The sequence below is a fragment of the Typopeltis vanoorti genome, chromosome 7 (genome assembly GCF_054136105.1).
Source record: "Typopeltis vanoorti isolate ZY-2024b chromosome 7, IOZ_Tvanoo_1.0, whole genome shotgun sequence".
Taxonomy (NCBI): Eukaryota; Metazoa; Arthropoda; class Arachnida; order Uropygi; family Thelyphonidae; genus Typopeltis; species Typopeltis vanoorti.
The window spans coordinates 25,356,870-25,373,440 of record NC_143555.1 but is presented as its reverse complement, the minus strand read 5'-3'; the positions used below and the strand labels follow the sequence as shown (position 1 = coordinate 25,373,440).

The 16,571-nt window shown below is 36.8% G+C and overlaps 1 protein-coding gene across 10 annotated transcripts in view; it reads right to left on the bottom strand.

Moving 5' to 3' along the window:
• The window catches only part of LOC150104529 (lachesin-like), a 1,086,504-nt gene that overhangs the window by 119,084 nt on the left and 950,849 nt on the right, over window positions 1-16,571 (bottom strand). For all 10 annotated transcript variants that reach the window (XM_090395729.1, XM_090395728.1, XM_090395732.1 and 7 more), the window contains one exon: window positions 13,622-13,681. In XM_090395729.1, the coding sequence (XP_090251855.1) occupies window positions 13,622-13,681 (60 nt within the window). The remainder of the gene's footprint in view (window positions 1-13,621; window positions 13,682-16,571) is intronic.

Genomic DNA, 16,571 nt, shown 5'->3' with positions numbered 1-16,571 from the left:
TGTGAGATGGATGAATAAAGAGATTAAGCATGCAATACAGAGAAAAAGGGCATTGTGGAGGCAGCATAAGAGAAGTGGAAGTAACCAATTTCATGAGTTCTACAAAGACCAGGCAAGGAGAGTGACTTGGTTGGTGAGAGTAGCTAAAGAGAGGTATGAACAGCAGTTAGCTAATGAAGCTAAAAAGAATCCTATAGGGAGTTCTTTCGATATGTAGCCAGCAAAAGAAAGAATGATTATGGAAGGATGACATTGATTGGAGGAAATGGTATAAAGACAGCTGTTGCAGAATGTGTGGTGGAGATACTTAATGAGCAGTTCATAAAGATCTTTCAATCTTGTGAATGTGACTTCATGGAGAGATTAAGAGCAGTTGATGATGGGGAGGAGAGACTGACTGTAAGTGAGCAAGAGGTGTTTGGGGAGTTGAGTAAACTAGATGTAAATAAGGCTGTGGGACTTGATAATATATCACCGTGTATTCTGAAGGAATGTGCCAGAGTGTTGACACCTGCCTTGACATATTTTTTTAATACGAGTCTTGCACTTGGTCAAGTCCCTAAAGAGTGGAAGGAGGGCAAGATTGTGCCACTTCATAAAGGAGGTGATCGAACTCAAGCATCAAACTATAGGCCTATCTGTGTGTCAGGTGTTGTGGTTAAGTTGTTGGAGAAGCTTGTGAGAACTAGGATCCAGAGTTGGGTTGACAACAATGGTATAATCTTTGATGGACAGCATGGATTTGCTAAAGAGAGGTCGTGTTTTAGTAATCTACTTACTTATTACAATAAAGTGACTGCTTCCGTGGACAGAGGAGAAGGATACACAAATAATATACTTGGATTTTGCAAAAGCTTTTGATAGAGTACCTCATGATAAGTTGACAGTCAAACTAGAGCAGATGGGGTTGGATATTAGATTAGTGCATTGGATTGGAGACTGGCTATCTGATAGGTATCAACAAGTTGTGTATGGGGGTGCAATATCCAGGAAAAGGAAAGTCACTAGTGGAGTGCCTCAGGGATCTGTTTTAGGGCCATTACTATTTAACTTGTATATTAATGATATTGGCGAAGATTTGGATGGAGATATTCAGTTGTTTGCAGATGATGCAAAGTTGGGACGAACCATAAAGAGTAGTGAAGATGTTGTGGCCTTGCAAGAAGACTTGAATAAATTGAGTGATTGGGCAAGCAAATGGGGATGCGAGTTCAATGTTGCAAAATGTAAGGTTTTAAAATTTGGAAAACAAAGATGGGATGCAGAATTTATGCTTGGTGAGAATATATTGTTGGAAGTAGAGGAAATAAGAGATCTGGGAGTGATAGTGGATAAGGATCTAAAATTTAGGGGACACATCGCCAAAATTGTGAAGACAACACAAAGACTTCTGGGAATGATGAGGAAGACACTGACGTGTAGAAGTAGGGAGATTCTTGTTCCATTGTATAAGGCTTTGATTAGGCCACACATGGACTATTGTGCCCAGATTTGGTCACCTGGTTTTCAGAAGGATGAAGAGATGTTGGAAAGGGTGCAAAGGCGACTGACTAAGGTAGTTTCTGACCTCTGGAATGTCGAGTATGAGGAAAGATTGAAAAGATGTAATTTGCAGAGTCTAGTGGAGAGAAGGAAGAGGGGAGATATGATAGAGACCTACAAGTTGGTGAGGGGTTGTTATAGGATCAATGGTGGAGAAGTTCTACATAGAATAGTGGGAGATCAGGGGAGAACCAGAGGTCATACCTGGAAACTGTATAAAGAGGGTGTGAGTAGGGGAGTGAGAGGCAGGTTTTTTTCGTGCAGAGTTGTGAATGATTGGAATGCCTTGCCTGAGAGTGTGGTGTCTGCAAGGAGTTTGAATGTGATTAAGACCCGGTATGATGAGATGTGTGTGAGATAAAAGGACCTCCTAGATGAGTCTTTGACTCCATGAGGTCTTGTTTTAATAATAATAATAATAATAAAAGATTTGTATTCTCTTTTCTACTGAGTGTTCAGTTGTCCAAACAAGGAGATCAATGCTGTTTCGATGATATTCAAGAAAACCGAAATGCCTAAATGCCTTAGAGATAGGCAGATATTCTGATTTAAGTTCAAAAGCATGTTCTTTAAACATGCTTTTGAATGCCTAAATGCATTTCCAAACATAAGAAAGTTAAATTAGGTAGGTGTGAAAGGAATGAATTAAGTTATTAAGCATAAAACACAGAGAATAAAAGGCATTATAGGGATAATAAGAGGAGTGGTTTGATAAATACAAATAACAGACAAGGACTGGTAAGGATAGCAAAAGTTCAGTATGAGCAGCATTATTGGGATAACTAATGAAGCAAAAAAAAAAAAAAATCTAGGAAATTCTTTTGATATGTATCCATAAAAAATAAAAAAAAAGAATGATTATGTTATGATGGCACTGATGGGAGAAAATGTTATAAGGACAACTGCTGTGGAGAATATAATTTAGATAGTTAATAAGCAGTTCATAAAGGTCTTTAATATATGGGGATGTTTCAGAGCAGAGAGGCTGGTGAGAATTAGGATCCAAAATTGGATTGATAGGAAAGAATTTCTAAAGGCAGGTCATGTTTTAGTAATAATCTGCTTACTTATTGTAATAAGGTGACAGCAGCATTGGATGTGGGAGATGGATATACAGTAGTATACTTAGACTTTGCAAAGGCTTTTGATAGATTACCACATAAGTTAATAATCAGACTAGAGTGAATGTGGCTGGATATTAGCCTAGTGTATTGAATTGGTGATTGGCTGCCTGATAGGTATCAAGAAGTTGTGTATGGGCAAGCAATATCTTAGAAGTTACTAGAGGTCTGTTTTGGGGCCATTGCTGTTTAACCTGTATGTTAATGCTACTGGGGAAGATTTGAATTGGGATATTTAGTTGTTTGGAGATGATGCAAAGTTAGAACAACTTTGTATGAGGTGGAGATATATTGTTGGAGGGGGAGGAAATAAGAGATCTTGAGGTGATGTGGATAAGGATCTAAAATTTAGAGGTCATTGCAAAAATTGTGAGGACAACAGAAGGAATTCTGGAAATGATGCAGAGGACACTGACTTGTAGAAGTAAGGAGATTCTTGTTCTATTGTATAAGGTTCTGATTAGGCCACATATGGACTACTGTGCAGATTTAGTCATCTGGTTTTCAAAAAGGATTAAGAGATGTCGTAAAGGGTCCATAGATGATTAGAAACTATTTTAGTCTATCTCTGGAATGTTGAATATGAAGAAAGGTTGAGACGATGCAATTTGTAGAGTCTAGTGGATGGGAGGAAGAGGGGTGATATGATAGAGATGAACAGATTGGTAAGGGATTGATACTGAAGAGGTTTTTTTTTATAAAATGATGGGAGATTGGGGAGGAGAATAAGAAGTAATGCTTGGAAGCTATATTAGGAGGATGAGAAGCAGGTGTTTTGCACAGAGTTGTGAATGATTGCAATGCATTGCCTGAGAGCATGGTTCTGCAGAGAATTTGAATGTGTTTAAGGCATGGTATGATGAGCTGTGTGTTTGACAAAAGAGACTTCCTAGACAAGTCTGCGACTCCATGGTTTCTGCAGATAATGACAGTCATAAGTAACTTTGTATACACTGAGGAGAGTTAGAGGAGACCATTTATCTTTTTAAAGATGGAAACCATGTTGATAATTGATAAGAAGAAAAGTAGCAAATAAATTATATTTCTTAAGAATTCTGGAAATGGGTTCTGAGATGCCAGAAATATAAGGGATTGGAAACTGACATAATGTTTCCTATAATCCTAGGTCAAATAAGGAAACATATATGTTGAGTTCCAATCCCTTACATTTCTGGCATCTCAGAACCCCTTTTCAGAATATCAACAAAACAAATTATCAGCATGGTTTACATCTACCATAGATAAACGGTCTCTTCTGGTGTCTACTAAATTCCTTGTGACTGTCATCATTTTTACTTTGGACAAACTGGATGCTCAGTGTGTTTAAAGTGCTCCATGGAGTCAAAGACTCATCTATAAGGTCCTTTTATCATACTGTGCTTTAAACACTCAAATTCCTTGCAGACAGCACACTCTCAGGCAAGACATTCCAATTATTCACAACTCTTCATGCAAATAACCTGCTTCTCACACCCTCTTTATACAGTTTTCAGGGAGGACCTCTGGTTCTCCCATGATCTCCCACTGTTTTCTGTAAAACCTCTCCAACATTGATCCTATACCCCCCCCCCCCCACTTATTACTAACTTGTAAGTCTCTATCATATCTCTTCCTCTTCCTCCTATCCACTAGACTCAGTAAATTGCATCTTCTCAATCTTTCCTCATATTCGACATCCAGAGGTCACAAACTACCTTAGTCAGTCGCCTTTGGGCCCTTTCCAACAACTCTTCATCCTTTTGAAAACCAGGTAACCAAATCTGGGCACAGTAGTCCATGTGTGGCTTAATCAAAGCGTTATACAATGAAACAAGAATCTCTCTACTTCTACAAGTCATGTCCTCTGCATCATTCCCAGAAGTCTTTATGTTGTCTTCACAATTTCAGCAAAGTGTCCCTTAAATTTCACATCCATATCAACCTACCACTTCAAGATCTCTTATTTTCTTCACCTCTGGTGATGTGGATATGGATCTGAAATTTAGAGTTCATTGCAAAAATTGTGAGGACAACAGAAGGAATTCTGGAAATGATGCAGAAGACACTGACTTGTAGAAGTAAGGAGATTTCTATTGTATAAGGTTCTGAGTAGGCCACATATGGACTACTGTGCAGATCAGATTTAGTCATCTGGTTTTCAAAAAGGATGAAGAAAGCATAAATTCTGCATCCAGTCTTTCCCAAATTTTAAAACCTTACATTTTGCAACATTGAACTCACATCCCCATTCCAGTACCCAATCACTCAATTTATTCAAGTCTTCTTATAAACCCACAATATCTTCTCTACTCTTCATGGTTAATCCCAACTTTGCATCATCCGCAAACAACTGATTATCTCCATCCAAATCTTTGCCAGTATCATTATACAAGTTAAACAGTAATGGCCCTAAAACAGACCCATGAGGCACTCCACTAGTGACTTTCCTTTTCCTGAGTATTGCACCCCCATACACAACTTGTTGATACCTATCAGATAGCCAGTCTCTGATCCAATGCACTAATCTAATATCCAACTCCATCCGCTCTAGTTTGACTATCAATTTATCATCTGGTAATCTATCAAAAGCCTTTGCGAAATCTATGTATATTACTGTGTATCCTTCTCCTCTGTCCAAGGAAGCAGTCACCGTATTGTAATAAGTAAGTAGATTACTAAAACATGACCTCCCTTTAGTAAATCCATGCTGTCCATCAAAGATAATACCATTGTTATTAACCCAACTCTGGATCCTAGTTCTCACAAGCTTCTCCAACAACTTAAGCACAACACCTGATAGGCCTATAATTTGATGCTAGTGTTGTTCTATCACCTCCCTTATGAAGCTGCACAATCTTGCCCTCCTTCCACTCCTTAGGAACTTGACCCAGTGCAAGACTCATTAAAAAAAATCTGCCTTGACATATGTCAACTCCCTGGCACATTCCTTTAGAATACATGGTGATATATTATCACGTCCCACAGCCTTATTAACATCTAGTTTGCTCAACTCCCCATACACCTCTTGCTCACTTACAATCAGTCTCTCCTCCCCATCATCAACTGCTCTCAATCTCTCCATGAAGTTACACTCACAAGAATGAAAGAGTCTTATGAACTGCTCATTAAGTATCTCCACTGTATCTTCTGCAACAGCTGTCTTTATACCATTTTCTCCAATCACTGTCATCCTTCCATAATCATTCTTTTTTTTTTGCTGGCTACACATCGAATAGTAGTTGCTGATGCTGGATCATACCTTACTTCATGTAATATACATCTGTATATTATCTATAGGATGGTCCCTACTCTTATTTCCTTCTTTTTTCTTCCCCCATTGCTATTAGAGTATTCGAGGGCTAGGGGTGAATGTTTCTATGTTTCTACTTTTTCACACATAGAAGGCAACGGGAAACCACTATGCTTCTACTTTTCCCTAGTTTGGAGGAGCAGCAGCAAGGATCAAAATGACCTGTGATGCACAGTTCAGGATGGGACTCCTGAGTCCGGAACTGTGCAATTGGCTACTAGGGAGGTCACTTATTCCAGTATGGATATTGACAAGATTGCATGTCAATCATATGAGTCATCTCTATTAAAGCCTGTGGGAGATGGAGAAAAGGAAAAAGGAAAATATACATATGGAAAAGAGACTAAAGTAAATTTCGCATTGGATCATGGAATGTGAATACCTTACTTCAAACTGGAAGACTGGAGATTGTAAAGATGGAGATGTTAAGATTGAAAATAGATGTTCGGGGAATGGCTGAGGTGAGATGGAAAGGAAAAGGAGATTTTAGAACAGAGGATGGAATGAGAGTAATTTACTCAGGAGGAAAGGAGAAACATCAAGCAGGTGTAGGTATAATATCGAATAAACAAGTGGCAGGATGTGTGGAAGGATACTGGCAAATCTCAGACAGAGTTTTGGTGGTAATGATGAAAGCAAAACCAAGAAATATTTTACTTATTCAGATATATTTACCTACTTGTAATTATGAGGATGAGGAGGTAGAGAGAGTTTATGGTGATATAGGAAAGGGTTTGAAATGTAAAGACAAAAGAAGATATAATTATGATTCAGGGCAATATGAATGCAAAAATTAGAAGAGGAAGGAAGATACTGTTGGGCTATATGGATTGGGAGTGAGAAATGAAAGAGGAGATTATGTTGTTGGATTTCTGTAGAAAACATGATTTGACAATTATGAACACTTGGTTTAAAAAACATCCAAGAAGATTGCATACGTGAAAATCCCCAGGGGAGGATATAAATAATAGAAGAAATCAAATAGATTATGTTTTGATAAACAAAAGATATAGAAATAATATAAAAGATGTGACAACATATCCAGAAGCAGACTGTAATATAGATCATATATTGTTATCAATCAAGATGAAAATTAATTTTAAAAAAGTAATTATAAAGAAACAAAAAAAATCATGGAATATAGAGCAGCTGAAAATACCAAATATGGTGAATAAATTCATAAAGAAGTAGAGGAAGAAATTAAGGAGAGAAATATATAAGTAAGTGATAATGTAAGTGAAAAATGGAAGAGTCTGAAGGAAAGCATAATTACTGCTACAGAAGTACATTTAGCCAAAAAAGAGGAAAGAAAGAAAAGAAAAAAACCATGGATGACGGAAAATATTTTGAGAAAAATAACAAAAAGAAGAAAGCTAGTCAATAGTAAAACAGAGGAGGGGAAAAAAAAGCAGTATAAAGACTTGAATAGAGAGATACAAAGAGAGAGATAAGAAGGAAAAAGGAAGAGTTGTTAGATGAAATGAGTAAAGACACAACAGCAAAGGCAGAAAGAAATGATATAAAAGGTGTTTATAAAAATATTAATATGATGACAGGAAGGAGAAACATACAAAAGACTGGAGCAGTCAAGAATGAAAGAGGTGAAATTTTGATAGAAAAAGAGAAGATATCACAGAGATGGGAGGAATATGTAGGTAAACTGTATGAAGACAGAAAAAGAAGAGAAAATCAAATGAAAGAGTACAGTGGACAGATGCTATACATCATGAAGGATGAATTGAATTTAGCAATTCACAAGATGAAAGAATGAAAATCCCCCAGAATAGATGGTATATAGATAGAACTTATAAGAAATATAGGTGAAAAAGGTATGGAAGAGTTATGGCAAATTATTATTATTATTAATCCTGACACCTCCAAGGAGTCCGAAGACTCATCACGGGAGGACACCTACAACTGTCTCAACCACCACACCGAACCTCTACTACGAATCGTCTCCATCAACACCATCTACCACCCACCTCCACCACAACTGGTATTCTATGTCTGTAAATTGCGTGTGTTCTAAAGGGCCGATTTGTCTGTATGCGGAATGAAAAACCCGAGTTTCCGGGAGAAAACACCCTGCTATTATTAACGGATTTTGAGGAACAAGAATTACCACAGGAGTTTAGAAGATCAATTTTTATCCCCATTCCAAAAAAGACAGGAGTTTTAGACTGTAATAATTTTAGAATGATAAGTCTTATAACCCACAGCAAAAATTCTGGCACAAATAATTTTGGAGAGAATTAAGAGTAAAATAAAAAAAGAATGAATGAAGAACAGTTTGGTTTCCCAAACCAACAGAGGAACTAGAGAGGCTATAACTTGTTTAAGAATTATTGGGGAGAAAACACTAAACCATGGTTAATTATTGCTAATTTTGGGGTTTCTAGAATTTGAAAAGGCATTTGATACAGTGAAACATAAAAGGCTTTTTGATATTCTAGAAAATATTGATATTGACTCTCATGATTTGGAAATCTTAAAGAGAATATATTGGACACAAACACCGTCAGTGTGTGTAAATGGGGAGGAAACAGAAGAATTCCTGATGGAGAGAGGAGTAAGACAAGGATGTAAATTATCACTATTATTATTTAACCTTTATAGTGTTGGATTCTGAATGAAGAGAAATTAAAATTATTAATACTCCCTTCAGAATCCAACATAATCCACCATATCAAAGGCTACATTTGTAGATATTATTTAATGTAAATCTCTTGCTATAAACTATTATTCATATAATTACCTTTGAGTTTTTTTTATTTAATCTAGGATATGTATTAATAATGAAAGGACTCTGTATAAAAATAACATTCAGATTATTTTATTTATTCCTATATTAATAGTAGAAGAATTTGTGTTCATCATATTTAATTGTATATTAATTGAATTTAAAAATATCATTTTATTTAGTTTCTGTATGTAAAGGTATAATGTTATGTAATGCTTATGCTTATGTACTGCTCTAATTGTTGTCATGGAGACGGAGTTAAAAGTAGAAAGCGCGAGCGTGGTAGCGCATGAGTTATCGAATTGAGATGGAATTGATATGAGCTAGACGGTGAGAACAAGTTTTGGCAGGAAAAAGGAGTGAAGGTATATAAACGGAAAGCGAGAGTAAATAAGGGGGAGTCAGCAGTCGGGAGTGAGCATTAGAGCTGGGGAACTAGGGACTGAGTACAGTTGGAGCACTCAGCACAGTACAATAGAGATGAGGAAATAATTTATTAGCAGCACGAAGTTAAGTAAGAGGCTGTAGTACAAAGAATTAAGAGCTGTAATCAGATTATGAAGGATCGAGATGTAAATTGACAACTCAGAATATTGATATGAAATTCTGAAGTTAATGTTGAATTCCAGAGCTTTCAAGGAAGATTAGTGGAAAGCTGATTCTATTGCAAAGTAGTATATGAGGAATAAGTGAATTTTCTAGTGCAAGTGTGTCTGCATTTGTGATGTGCTGAGATTAAAGATGAAGTTAATTTAAAGAAGATTACTTTTGAAATGTGTAGCTCCTGTGTGATAGTTAACTAAAGTTTTAAATGTGCCTCAGTGAATAATATGTGCAAGGATTTATTCCGGTAAGAGCAGTTGTACTTTATAGCATTTTAGAGTGAAGTTATAAGAATTAACTCCTCCTGTTAAATCCTAACATTAACTGTAGTGTTTATACTGAAATTAGCTGAAGCTAGAAGATTAAGTCTTCCCCCCCCCCTTAAAGTGATAACTACCTCTTGACTGAACTATGTGATTTCTGACTAAGGGATAGATAGAGAATACAATTGTTAAAATATTTGCTGTGAATTTCAGTGATATTGAACTTTAGAACTATCTTTGTTTATTAGGGAGAAATTAGACTTTAAAGACTCGATGTTCGATACCAAGAGTTGAGTGAATGTTATGAGTTGTTGAACAGAGTTAATTTTGCATTATCTTGTATCCAAAGTATGCTTATGTATATATTATATAACCCTGCATTAAATTTTTGTTTTATTGATTTCAATTTGTTGTTAGCCTGATTCTTTTTCACTGCACCGTTCATAAAATTATCGGACCTAGCGGGAACCTTAAATGTTAATGTCAAATTCAGCCTATATATAAAAATTAGACTGCTAAAGTTAATTAATATTTGATTCTACTATTTTACATAGACTAATTTGAATAAAGGATGGCACAGTATAATAGAAATTTCCCTATATTTAGATTAGTAATCAACATACAATTAATTAACCTTAATAAGAACAACGTTAAAACAAGATGGCGGATCAAAAGACAGGATGGATGATCCAACAATAGTGAACAGATGCTCAGAGAGGCACTTGCGGATGTAGAAGAAGGAATAAAAATAAATGGAAGAATCATCAATAACTTAAGGTATGCGGATGATGTAGTGGTGATGGCAGAAAGTGAAAATGGATTACAACAAATTGTTCAAAGAACTGAAAACTCCTGCAAAGATTACGGACTAAGAATTAACACAAAGAAGACCAAGATAATGATAATGGGCAGAAAAATAGGAGATAATGCAAAGATAAGATGCAGAGGAAAGATTTTAGAAAAAGTAGAAAGATTTCAATATTTAGGTAGTTGGATCTCATAGAAAGGAACTTCAGAGTTAGACATTAGAAATAGAATGGGTAAAGCTAAATTGGCATTTAAGGAAATGAAGAAAATTTTAATAAATAAGAATATTAAAATAGGTGTGAGAATAGTTAAAGAAACAGTCTGGAGTACTGCAAGTTATGGAAGTGAGTCATGGACACTCAGAAAGAGAGAGAGAGAGAGATATGAAAAGAATTAATGCATTGGAAATGTGGTGTTATAGAAGGATGGAAAAGATGAGCTATACAGAGAGAATATCAAATCAAGAAGTTTTAAGAAGATTTGGGATGGAAAGAACACTGCTTAAGAACATTATGCAAAGAAAGACCAGATTTGCAGGACATCTGACAAGAATTATATTACAAAGGAAAGTTGAAGGGATGAGAAGATGTGGAAGGCCAACCAAAGAATGGTTTAATGACATCGTGGAATGGACTGGTTTAAGAATGACGGAGGCAACAGACTGAGAGAAATGGAGAAGAGCTGCTCATCTGCTGCAACCCTCTTTTTAGAGGATGCTACAGGACGACGATGACATATCAAAAGAACTCCCTAGGATTCTTTTTGGCTTCATTAGCTAACTGCTGCTCATACCTCACTTTTTCTACCCTTACTAACCAAGTCCCTCTCTTGCCTGGTCTTTGTAATCCTCATGGAATTGGTTATTACCACTTCTCTTATGCTGCCTCCATAATGTCTTTTTTCTCTATATTGCATCTGCTTAATCTCTTCATTCATTTCACACCTACCTTATTTAACCTTCTGACCCTTGAAACACATTTAGACATTGCTTTTACTAGATAGTTCTTGAATATCCCCAAACAGCATTGATCTCTTTTCCAGCTAACTCCTCATTCCATGTTACACCTGCAAGCTGTCTCCTGTGCTCTTCATAGACACCGGCCTTGTAGTAGTTCCCCATATACCCTTTTCTCACAGAGGTCCTCACACTACTGGCAACCACCAAGGTAATCATTTCATGGTTGTGCTCACTCATTGGTGGGTTATTGGACTCTTCATTTATATTTACATACTCTGATGAGATGATCAAATCCAAAACCCTCAATCCTCGTGTGCCCTCTGTTACATACTGTCTGAGGTAGTTGTCCCTCAAAAACTCAAGAAACTCATTTTCTTTACTTCCGTTTGCTATCTCATCATCCCAGTCTATATTGCCATAATTAAAATCGCCCTAAGAATTAACCTTTTCAAAATTGTATTGCTAATTTGATTATAATTCTTGTAGATAGGCTTATACGTTGGTAACGCATGACTATTAAATTATTTAAGGAATTTACAACATATACTGGAATATTAATTAAAAGAAACTTTAATAATACCTCCTATATTTTGGCAACGTCACATTGCCATCTTCATGGGAACATACAACTATGACATGTGCATGCAGGCACTACAAAAAGCAAATGAAGCAGGAGAAAGAAAACTATTGTTGTTCCTAGAGTCATAAAGGTACCCTCTAGAGGACTATATTGGGTTGTCTTGTCTGTTGGGCTGAAGTTCTCAAGATGCAAGTTTCCCAAATTTGGAACAGTCTCATGTACCCAAATTTGTTGAGGTTTGGAAAGTTTTTTTAGAGCTGAGGCTGATTCCATGAATAATCTTTCATACTTAAATTTGCTGCGATGTATTAACGTGGCTTTCTTCCAACGTATTCTGTGGTGGGTATCCATAACATAGCAGCAAGCCCTGAGTGGCTGTACTGGTGAATTGGTATAATTTGATTATACATTTCATGTTAACCACCCACATTACCAAGTCTATAACAACATCCAACTAAGTATTTCTTCCTATTCACCTATATCTCATGCCATACTGCCTCAAAACCACTGGCACTGTTTTCCTCTTGCATCTCTACTTTGGATGGACATAACTCTTTTTCTATCATCAATAGCACTCCCCCTTCCCTTTTACTCTTTCTATCCTTAATACACTTCAATAAAAGTTGAAATTGGCCTGGTTATTGACCCGTCCCATAATGCATTGCATTATACATGTCTGAAAAGATGTGTGCTTTACATTATGGGATACTAAGGCAAATGATGTGAAGCAATTAGGCTCTATGTACAAGTAGCCCTGTCGTGAAGATACTCAGTGCAAAAGTTGTTTGTTTATACTTGGATAAATGATTAATTTCTTGGCATCTTTAATTTTTAATTGGAATGTTTGTTTAAAGAAAGTGCTGAGGCCTTACTTCACCATCAAAATGACTGCCCCTCTCTCTCTCTCTCTCTCTAAGATATGGGAAAGCCTTCTTCTAATCACACATCAATATTTTAATAGCTAATGTATAACATCATTCAGCCATTATTTTTTCAAATCAATTCATTGTTCACATTCTACCGTGTAATTATCTATGGTTGCCACTGATAATGGCCTTAAATAAATAGTACAACAGTCCCCCCCCCCTTATCCCCAGGGGATACGTTGCTAGACATCCCATAGATAGCACTGAACCCTATATACACTATCTTTTTTCCTATACCTACATACCTATGATAAAGTTTAATTTATAAATTAGGCACAGTAAGAGATTAACAACAATAACTAATAATAAAATAGAACAAAAATAACAACATACTGTAACAAAAGTTATCAGAATGTAAATGGAATCTTAGCAACCTCAGCAAACGTTTTTATTATGATTATTATTATTTGATGAAGTTGAGAACTTTCACTTTTTCACTTAAAAGGAAGCACTTTGCAGCCTTTTTTGGCATATCTGAATTGCCAGCACTTAACCATTATTAACTAAAATAAGGATTATTGAACACAAGCACTGTGATACCGCGACAGTCAATCTGATAACCGAGTACTGCTCAGAATGGTGTACAATTTAAAACTTATGAATTGTCTATTACTAAAAGATAGAGCTATACCGCTTCATTTCGGTACAACCATAGTGAATACTGGTTTCATAAGATGGTGCCAAATACCCATGAGGGCATCCCAGCACCATTGTATTATAATATGCTAAATAAGTAGTCTTTACAGTAATTAATACTGCATTATCATTTTAAAATTTTAAAACATATTTCACCTTTCCTACGTTCCTGTTCTTCTTTGGCAAAATTGTGATGTACAGATGGCATGCTGATTTCTGAAAAGTATTTAAAAATGAATCATTAGTGATGAATATTATCAAAGAGTCACCAGTTTATGAAAACATCAATTAAGTTTACCAATGACAAATTTCAAGTCCCCAATTTCTAGTAGGTAAGGTAGTCGGTGTGTTGCCCTGGTATGATAATGATAAGTTGAGAAAGTGGGCAGAGATTATGAAGGTGTGGAGAAAGGAGTTCATTTTGTGAATGTGTGGGAATTAATTTGAGGGATGGCCAGTGCTGCATAAGATGGGCTACATTTAAATGGATATGGTGTGAGTGAACAGGAGAAACTGTCGCTACAAGAGAAAGTAAAGATGAGTGGCATGAGTGAAGAGAATGAGGTTAAGGTGGACAGGGAGACACTGCACGAGAAGTGTAGATGATGGTTTCAGGAGTAGTTATGTGAGTGTGCAAGAAAGGATTAAGATAGTCAAGGATGCGGAGGTGACAAAAGTTTCAAGTCTGGGGAGGAGTCATTGGGACTTGTTGTAGAAACAGGAATGAGCTAGTGTGTATGTTTGCAAAAGATAGAAGCATTCAAAACAAGAGAAGTGAAATTGTAGCATTGATAGTTCATTTGCCCGAAAACTGTTCAAATAAGTGAGACATAGTTGGATGGCATTCTGACAGGAATGGAGATGGAGGGATAGGTAGTTTTTCATGAAGCCAGACAGAGCAGAAAGGGAGGGGAATGCTGTTGATGATAGCAGAGGAGTTGCATGCACCCATCTAAAGTAGAGATGCAAGGAGCAAGTAGTGACAGTGGTTTTAAAGCAGTATGGTGTAATATGGAAGGTGGTGAGAAGGAAATGTATAGGCAAATTGGTCTGGCTAATAAAAAAAGAGTGATCGTTATGGGCAGTGTCAATTATGGTAATATATACTGGAATGAAGAGACAGCATATGGAACCAAGGAGAATGAATTTCTCAAGCTTTTGAGGGACAACTTAGGCAACCTTAGCAGCATTTAACAGAGGGTCTTGGATTATATTATCTTATCAGAGGATATTATTGTGGCCCAAGTGATCACTTGGGTGGTGGCTGGCCATAATATCAGAACTCTTGTGAGTGAACAGGAGAAACTGTTGCTACAAGAGAAAGTAAAGATGAGTGGCATGAGTGAAGAGAATGAGGTCAAGGTGGACAGGGAGACACTGCACGAGAAGTGTAGATGATTATGACAAACTTTAGAGGCAGCTATATCATGGAATAAGGAATTGGATGGCAAGGAAATCAATACTACTTGGTCAGTAATCAGGAACTATCTGACATGGGAAATGACTGAAGAGGTGAAGTAGAAAATGTGGAAGAAAAAGGCATTGTGGAGGCAGCACAAGATGCACAGCTGCCTCCACAAGGAGTATAAACAACAAACAAGGAAGGTGACTTGCATGGCAAAGGTAGCAGAAGTTAGCAAATGAGGCCAAAAGAAATCCTAAGGAGGTTTTTTTTTTTTTTTGATGGCTAGTAGAAGGAAGAATTTTACTTTCTTACTGTTCTTATTATAGCTTGTAGCAGAAACTCTTTCATATCTTCTCTCATCTGACACTTGTCACCTGTTCGATCATTAGTACCAGCCAAAATAACGATTTCTTTCACTTTCCCTCTGTGCATCCTTAGAACATCATTAATCTTGGCCACAGATTTCATTGCTTAAATCATGGATTTAAGATTGGATACGATAAATATGTTGTCAATTGAATCAATCTCCCACAATGGGACTGCCGCCTCCATAGAGGGTGTAATAATAATTACCATACAAAATTCAAATCATAATTTTCTCTCTTTTACTCTTACATGCTCTACTCCTTTGCCATACCAACTGACAGGCATTTCTCCAACCATCATATCTCACATAATGATCTGTGAAAAACTCCATGTAAGCATGAACTTCTCTCCTGTTCCAGCTGGCTACTCTGTACAAATCTCAAATTTGTCTAAACTTGGAATACTGCTCTCTCGCATTTCGGGTGATGACTGCTAAAAATCTTGATGCATTCCAGAAGAGAGTGGTTCAGTTAATTGATTAGCTCTTTTTTTTATAAACTCTTCAGCCACTATCTTATGGATGGTCAGTTACAGCACTGTCTCTTCTACATATATTTAACCTCCCTACCGGCCGAGGTGGATGGGACCAAATTGCACTTCTTATCCACGTTATTCAACGGGTGTTACTGAATCGTATCCAGATTTAGCTGGATGTCTATAGACATCATGGCCGGTTGGGGGGTTAAATGGTCACTGTTCAGAAGAGATAGTATCTATTATGTCCTTCCCATTTCTGGTAAACATACATGAACACAAGTGTTTCTCATATCACCTCTCCTCCTGTTTGCTAGACTCTAGAAATTGCATCAGCTCAACATTCCACAGACCACAAATTATCTTACTCAATCACTTCCAAATCCTTTCCAGTATCTCTTCATCTTCCATAATAGTCTATGTGACCTGATCAAGGCTTTATACAACAGAGCCAGAATCGTCTTATAAGTCAGTGTCCTCTAAATTTTTATTCCCTATCCACCATCCAGATTTCTTATTTCTTCTACCTTCTCCAATATATCTCCACTAGGTGGATGACACTGCATCTCATCTTTGTTTTCCAAATTTTTTTAAAGCTTATGCTTTGCAACATTGAACTGGTAATTCCACTTCTGTGCCCATTCACTTGGTGTATTCAGATCCTCTTGTAAAGCCACAACATGTACTGTTATAATTTTAAGAACCCCAATGTAGTCAAAGGCTCACAAAGGAGGTCCCTTTGTCATACACACAGCTCATCATACCTTGCCTTAAACACATTCAAATTCTTGGCAGACACCAATACTCTCAAGGCAAGGCATTCCAATCATTCGCATCTCTCCATGCAAAAAACCTGCTTTT